Below are 7,732 nucleotides of genomic sequence, written 5' to 3' on the forward strand. Positions count from 1 at the left end.
AGCAATTAATTACAAGCGGATTCCAAAAAAGTTGGGACACTCTGTATTTTGTGAATAAAATCAAAATTCTGGCATTTTCAAAACATCTAATATGTTAATAAGGTAGAGCATTATGTACAGACAACATATTAGTTGTTAAAGTCGAGCAGAATTATTGTTTTGAGGTAATTATGTGATCATTTCAAATTTGACCCATGCAACAAATTTCAAAAAAGTTGGGACAGGGACAATGCATGTTGTAATACTTGGATAATTCTAAAAATGACACAAGGAAGAATATTTTAAAAGGAACTATATTGACTGCCGACATGAATGCACAAATAAAATACCATCACATAGAGGCTGTGGCACAAAGCAGCGACGATTTTGAGGGACTAATTACTTACCGGTATCTATTACACAGAAAGATTGAATTATCAAAATTGCAGGCATATATGGCCTATTTCCGTAATCTAGAGTTCTGTGTAATCATTGCACGAGTTATGAGATCATGACATACTCGTGGTAAATAAGCAAACTATGACACTCCAACAATGACAGCTCTCGAAAAAATGACCATAAACACAACACTTGATTAATGCACATGAAGCAGACATTAAACAGTGTTGCGTGCGGAAAAGCTCATTCTATGGACCTAGTAGACATGTGAAACTGTCCTCTGATTACAGAATGGAAAATATTTAATCCTTTTTGAAAATTATGGAGTCATGCACCCTCCAGGTTATATAGAAAATGAATACTTCAGCTTGATTTAGTGGTCAGTCTGAAAGACAGCATATATGATGGTAAGGGGGTGCAGAAGTGACTTGGTTAGGGTCTTCTTACTCATGTAGAGCATTAAAATGAATGTTGAATGATACATACAGACTTTAAACAGCAAACATAGCTACCAAGGCATTACATTTTGGAGCACCGCCTTTAGATATTGCCCCATAACGGTGGCAAATTTCAATCTCTACTATGTTCCAACAGTGTGGTTCCATCATAAGAGTAAAGAGGTCACAAAATTGTTTTCTTGAAGTCAGGATATGCCACATATTAAGCATAACAAAAAGGTAAACAAGTTGAGGAACACACCTATCAATTGAGCTGCTGAAATCTTGTCTCGCATATCAAAATATCTAATAATGAATAAAATTATGCCATCAGTCAAAGTATTTAACTGTTCAGTCTCATCCCTTGTGTTGTGTTTAGTCTTATCCAATATAAAAAGCATTTTATTGGCCCTGTCCCAACTTTTTTGGGATTTGTTGCAAGGGTGAAATTTTAAATGATCACATAATTACCTCAAAACAATAATTATGCTCGACTTTAACAACTGATATGTTGTCTGTACATAATGCTCTACATTATTAACATATTAGATGTTTCGAAAATGCCAGCATTTTGATTTTATTCACAAAATACAAAGTGTCCCAACTTTTTTGGAATCCGCTTTGTAATTAATCATTTTGAGGATCATCATCTTGTGCCCACGGACGGTAATCAAAACCAAAAACACCTCGTTGCACCATGTGCAAATTGACAAGGCACGTCAGACTAAAGACTGACGTTCCAGTCGTCCAAACAGCCACCCAAAGTATGCCTATTCAAAAAGAACCTTCACCATTTTTTTTACTATGTTGTAGCCATGTTAAGTAAAGGGTTTTTATTGCAACTCCTAACCTTTTGCGATTTATTGGACCTTGTGCATATGTGATGAAGCCTATTAAACTTTCTGAACTGATGCCCGACATACAAAGCCACGACCTACTGAGGTAGGCTACAGGTTGTCCTATCTGTTTTTGTACGACACAAAATATTTCCTGAATCTCATTATAGCTAAACGTAAAAAGGTAGGCCTACATATCAGAGCATGTCTTTGGCATCAGCTGCGTGTTTAAATCCTGGCTTGGCGTTGCATGCCCAGACATGCCCAATTAATTCCCATGTCTGCGACAGAATATAAAGTCTCCGTTTTTTTTCAAGACGATCGATTTCCTTGTTCGTTCTTCAGCATGCATGTACCAGTGTCATATGCTGACGGACAGCTGAGATCCACATATTTCCAATGATATTAATGCCACGTTACTGTACAGAGAAGCGGATAAGCGCTTTTTAAAAGTCAGCAAATACAATGTGGCTGTTACTGTGGAAATTCAGAGGCAATGATCAGCCTTTTAAATCAGTTTTTAATTTCCGGACTTTAGGCAACACAACAATCTCCATTTTTAACCAAACGTTTCATCATGTTTATTATTTCAATCAACCTGTTGCGCACCAAAATGCTCAACTGAGTTCCCGCCAAAGGTACACATTGCATTTCCATCTCATTATCTCACCTACTAGCCTTGTGTTTGTGAAAATGACCTGAGGTTAGATTTTGAGATGCTTTTGCACGAGGACTTTTGGCACGTGGTTCTAAATTCAAAGTTAAAGTTCAGTTTTGGATCTCAATGGACTGCCGAGGTTTGAGACTCATCCCCCCATTTAGCATATATCACGCCCACGTTGGGCTACGCGCTGTTTTTCAGAGTTAAGCGCGAGGGGTGTGGTCATATTTCAGAGGGGGGAATACGCGTAGGATCAAAGCTGGTAAAAAGTGCGTGCGTACAGGTAAAACCAACTTAAGTGGAGACGGGAGAATTCCGCCCTAGATTTGTCCACTACAAACACAGACACAGAAATTCACCACTATTTATGATTATTCATTACAACACACTGATTCCGTGGGTGCTTCTGGACTTGGGCACCCACACGGACAGACGAGCACCCACAGAACAATCTGAGCATGTTGAATTGGTTTTGTTTATCATTAAATATATCTGTACATAATGAATATTCGCTATTCCAAACGCCAAACATATTGATTTGACATTCACAGGAAAAGCTACATTTATTACACCACAAATATAGTGACCAACACAGAACTGTTACATCATTGGAAAGCAAGGTTTTATGCACGCGGGGCTTACTGTGGCTCGCGAGCCTGGGTTGGGAACCAAGAACACCCACCGGCACAAACATCTGGTGTCCATGATGCACAGTAATTCACCACACTGCACTTGACACTGAATTGGCTGAATGACATAAAGCTACCTACCGCACAAAGCAAAGCACATATGCATGTTTGTAAATGTATGTGCACATCTGCAGAGAGAAACATGAACTACGACTGATTGTTCATGCTTCACAATAAACAGGGCAAAGCGTTGTGCGTGTTTGTGTGCCTGTGTGTACAGCTGTAAGATGCTTCTATGATATACTATAGAGTGTGTGCTGTAAGTGCTTATGTATTTTGTGTGTCGTGTTATGATTCCTGTTGATGTTGAATGTTATATTGCTGGATTGCTATGTATTGTAGTGTATTGTGATGCTGAACCATTTGGCTGTTAAAAAACATCTACTATGATACCACCCAACGAGAAGAGCCTGAAGCTAATACTAGCCAATGAGAAAAGCTTGAGGAAACTCTGAAAAAGCTGACAGTTCCCGAGTGTTGTGTTGTGCAGCTGCATAGCAGAGCTCTGGAGCCCGCTTCTCAAAAGCATCATCGATAACCACTTAGCAACTTACTAGGTTTCCAATGGGAAATTGCATTGCAACCAAGTAAGTTGCTAACTTAGTTAGCAAAGATGTTCTTGAGAAACACACCCCTGCTGACTTGCCACATGGGTGGACACCGCCCTGCATGATGGGTACTGTACTCACTCCAGCAGAAGCCACGGATGGCAGGATGGACAGACAGATGGATCGGATGGCTTGAGAGAAGCAGCTTGAGGACAGTGAGCGAGAGAGAGAAAAGTGTATGCTTAGCCGACCTTTACCCTGAAGATGTCATCGTCGGAGGCAGCGCACACCGTCTCCTTCATGGCTTTCTCCAGCTCCTCCTCCACGGTCAGGTCGCCCGAGATGGCACGCCGAATCTCCGGGCCCATGTCATGCAGAGTCCGCAGGCCCGCCTACAGAGGACGGACACACATACACACACACGCGGGCGCACGCACGCACACACACACACACACACACATTAAGTTAAGCATGTATGTGTGTGTGTGTGTGTGTCGCCTGAGATAGCGTACCGGATCTCCGGGTCCATGTCATACAGTCCGCAGGCCTGCCTACAATGGTAAGACACACATGTTGAGGGAACATGCATGCATTTACATACCTGGATGCACGCACGCATGCACTCACACACACACAGGTGCATACAAAATATGGGAAATTATACATGTACATCATATGTACAATTACTGTATGTGCATGATTATATGAATGTACAGTATGTGTGTGTGTGTGTGTGTGTGTTTGTGTGTGTGTGTGTGTGGCTGTGTGTGTGTGTGTGTGTGTGTGTGTGTGTGTGTGTGTGTGTGTGTGTGTGTGTGTGTGTGTGTGTGTGTGTGTGTGTGTGTGTGTGTGTGTGTGCGTGTGTGTGTGCGTGTGTGTGCTTTCCCACCTGCAGAGACAGTGCTGTTTTGGGCGGGACCTTGGCCACCAGGCCCTGCTCCTTCCTCTTCTTGAACTTGCGGAAGTACTCCTGGATCAGGAAGGTGGCGTAGAACTTACCCACCGTCACCTCGTCATCTGGAGAACAGAGGGATGGCAGAGAGATAGAGAGAGAGAGAGTAAAGAGAGAGAGAGAGAGATAAATTGTGCTACGAAAATATCCTTATGCCATTATATCTCCAGCCTGAAATGTTGATGTAAGGCAGGGTTGATCTAGACTGATTATCATCGACTTTCAACGAGGGCACGGCCTGGCTGGGGTAACCCATGTTTTCATGGTGTTGACGCCAAATTCTGACCATTCCACCTGAGTGCTGTTCTTAGCTGACAAGAGTGGCACCAAATGTGGTTTTCTGATTGAAATCGTATTGCCTACTGTAAAAATTGATATTTTCATGAATATGTATAGAAAAATAAACCAATATTTACTAGTATGACCAAAGTACAGTAATTTGCAGCTAAACATGTCTTTTTCTGTAAACTGGAGAAGATCCCCTTTTTCACGTACTGTTCGACAAAATCTTTTTTTTACATGATTTGATGATGGTAGACAATATTCATAAAACGGTAACATTTGTGAATGGGCAACATGAATTCTGGAAATAAACTACTGAAACTATTATGCAGTGCCCCTTTAAGCATTGACCTGTAAACTTTGACCCCTGGCCTGTACTGACCTCCTGCAGGGGGCACCACCTGGTCCAGTAGCTTCATGCTGGTCCTCTTCCAGATCTTCTTCACTATGGCACGCAGCTCCTCATTGGCCTGCTCCAAGTTGCCTACAAACACACACGAACGTGCGCACAAACGCATGTGCACACACGCACGCACACACACACAAACACGAACAGATGTGCCCACACACACACACACACGCACACACACACACACATACACACACACATACACACACGCACACACACACGCACACGCACACACACACACACACACACACACACACACAGAAACACACATGTACCACATGCACACGCATACACACGCACGCATGCAGGCACGCACACACACACACACATGCACGCACGCACACACACACACACACATGCATACAGGCCCACACACATAGACATGCACATGCACACACATGCATATTCACACCCCCAAATGTACAGAAGGAAAGACCCAGTGAGGGTGAAGGAGAGAAGGATAGAGAGAAAGAGATCGTGAAAGTGTGAAAGAGAGAGAAAGAGAGTAAGACAGACTTGTCAGTTGTGCGTCGTCCACCTGCAGCTTGCTACCTGGCGACTCAGTTGGTAGCCAGACTGGGATTGAGTCCCCATGTGTCTCGCCTCCTGTCTGACTAAAGGCCAAGTCACAGTCCAGGGGGCAGATTTATCATGTGTCCTTGAGCACAGATCTGTGCGTAAAGAGTGTGTGCGATCATACCTGAGCAGTGTGGGAATGTACGAACATGTACTTGATATCCAATATCCGAACATCTCAGACCACGCGTGCGAGTAGAAGAAACACGAAATTGCTAATTATATTGACCGCGCAGTATATGGTGTCATTTGTATTGCGCTGGAGTGTGTCTGTATGTAATCCGACAGTGTTTATATCCAAGTGCGTTTCCGTCTTTTACTTATTTGGAAGCACTCTTCCTCCTCCTGTGACAAGCCTGCCCGCTTCAGCTGTGGAACTAGCCTAGTAAACCAGCACCACCCGCTGGACGGCAACAGTTTTTGCCTGCGAGTGGTCTGGCCTCGGATCGTTTGAGTGGTCTGCCAGGCTTGCCTAGAATCTGGCAAACCAATCACGACGCAGAGATTTGTTTTGAATCAAAGCGGGCAGGGTTTTGAGGGAGTGACGACGAAGCTCGCAACGTTGGGAAAGCACATCAACAAGAAAGATAGCGCTGATTGGTCAAAGCGCCGGCCTATAGGCACAGGCACGGTTTGAAAGACAACGGGTTGTTCTCATCAACAATCTTCAAAGGTACTATTCATCGGGGCCAGACTAAATTACACATCCAATCTCACATTTAGGCTGGTTTATCAGGCTACTGTGGAACAGTTTCTTATCTCTGCACTTCCCGCCAATGCTTCAGCCATGTGGGCATTATGTGTTTTTATGTAAGCTACTTGACACCTTAATTTCCCCCCCGGGGATCGATAAATCGATGATTACTCTACTCTACTCTACTCTACTATATGACGCGTCAATCTGTATTTTACCAAACAGGGTGGTGCTTTCAAATGAACACGGCACTTAAAAGGATTTTAATACCGTATGGTTACTTGGAGGCGTTTCGGGATGCAAAGTGCCCCGAGTGCGCGTGTGCACACACAGTGATTTGGAAGGTGCAGGATTTGTCATTGTGCGTAGGAACTGTCAACGCCATTTGATAAATACAGATTTTTCTGTACTTGTGAACATTCTAAATTTCTCTCGTAGGACAGAATTTAGAAAGGATTCGATGAACAGATGATAAATGAGCCCCCAGGTGACAAGCATCAAGTGACGAGATCTTACATGAAACTGACAACATTTCTGTCCGACAGGATGACGAAAGAAAGTACCGCATTGGCCCGAATATAGGACTTTTTTTTTGTGAAAAATAGTACTTTAAAAAGGGAGGCAAGGTTATTAACCTGCAATTGGGGTGTTGCGTTACATTCCGATCGTCTTATAGTCGGGCCAATGTGTTTCTGTCTGCTATGATGATGAAAAGAAAGTCTACGTCTATGTCTACGCCTTCTATGCTTCTATGCGTCTTTCAGACAAGATCAAGTGTTCTTTCTGGTGGTACAATATCTTCATTGAAAACATGAGGATGTGGACCAGTCGAAATAAGAGATGAAAAGGGAAACTTCAAAGAAAACCTCTCCTAATACGTTTTTATTATTATTATTATAATAATTATTATTAATATTATTACTTTTGTCTCTCAATACAGTAAAAGTATCAGCTCTTCATTGATGTATTAGCCCCCTGCTAAGTATGCTAAGTATGCCTGAACTTGTTGCCAACGGCATGGTAACCCACATGGAAAAGATATATAAAAAATCATTTGAAAACAACGTTTTGTAAATTTTGCGTATATCTTTTCCGTATGGGAATCCTTAAAAACATGGAATGCAGCCTAGATAAATGGGACGTCAGAATCTAAGGTCGTTGTGACGTTCTACCCAATTTTATCCAAAACATAAACATTTCCTTAAAAAAAACATAACTTAAAAAATATACACTATATCGTTACAGTCCGGTCACAACATGAGTGATGCAG

The 7,732-nt window shown here is 42.5% G+C and overlaps 1 protein-coding gene across 9 annotated transcripts in view; it reads right to left on the reverse strand.

Annotated features, from left to right (window-relative positions):
* Positions 1–7,732, reverse strand: part of cacna1c (calcium channel, voltage-dependent, L type, alpha 1C subunit) — a 361,352-nt gene that overhangs the window by 22,168 nt on the left and 331,452 nt on the right. For all 9 annotated transcript variants that reach the window (XM_063216974.1, XM_063216969.1, XM_063216968.1 and 6 more), the window contains 3 exons: positions 5,166–5,267; positions 4,439–4,566; positions 3,807–3,941 (listed from right to left, as the gene is read on the reverse strand). In XM_063216974.1, coding sequence (XP_063073044.1) covers positions 3,807–3,941; positions 4,439–4,566; positions 5,166–5,267 — 365 coding nt within the window. The remainder of the gene's footprint in view (positions 1–3,806; positions 3,942–4,438; positions 4,567–5,165; positions 5,268–7,732) is intronic.

Source organism: Engraulis encrasicolus, chromosome 15 (genome assembly GCF_034702125.1).
Source record: "Engraulis encrasicolus isolate BLACKSEA-1 chromosome 15, IST_EnEncr_1.0, whole genome shotgun sequence".
NCBI classification, from domain to species: Eukaryota; Metazoa; Chordata; class Actinopteri; order Clupeiformes; family Engraulidae; genus Engraulis; species Engraulis encrasicolus.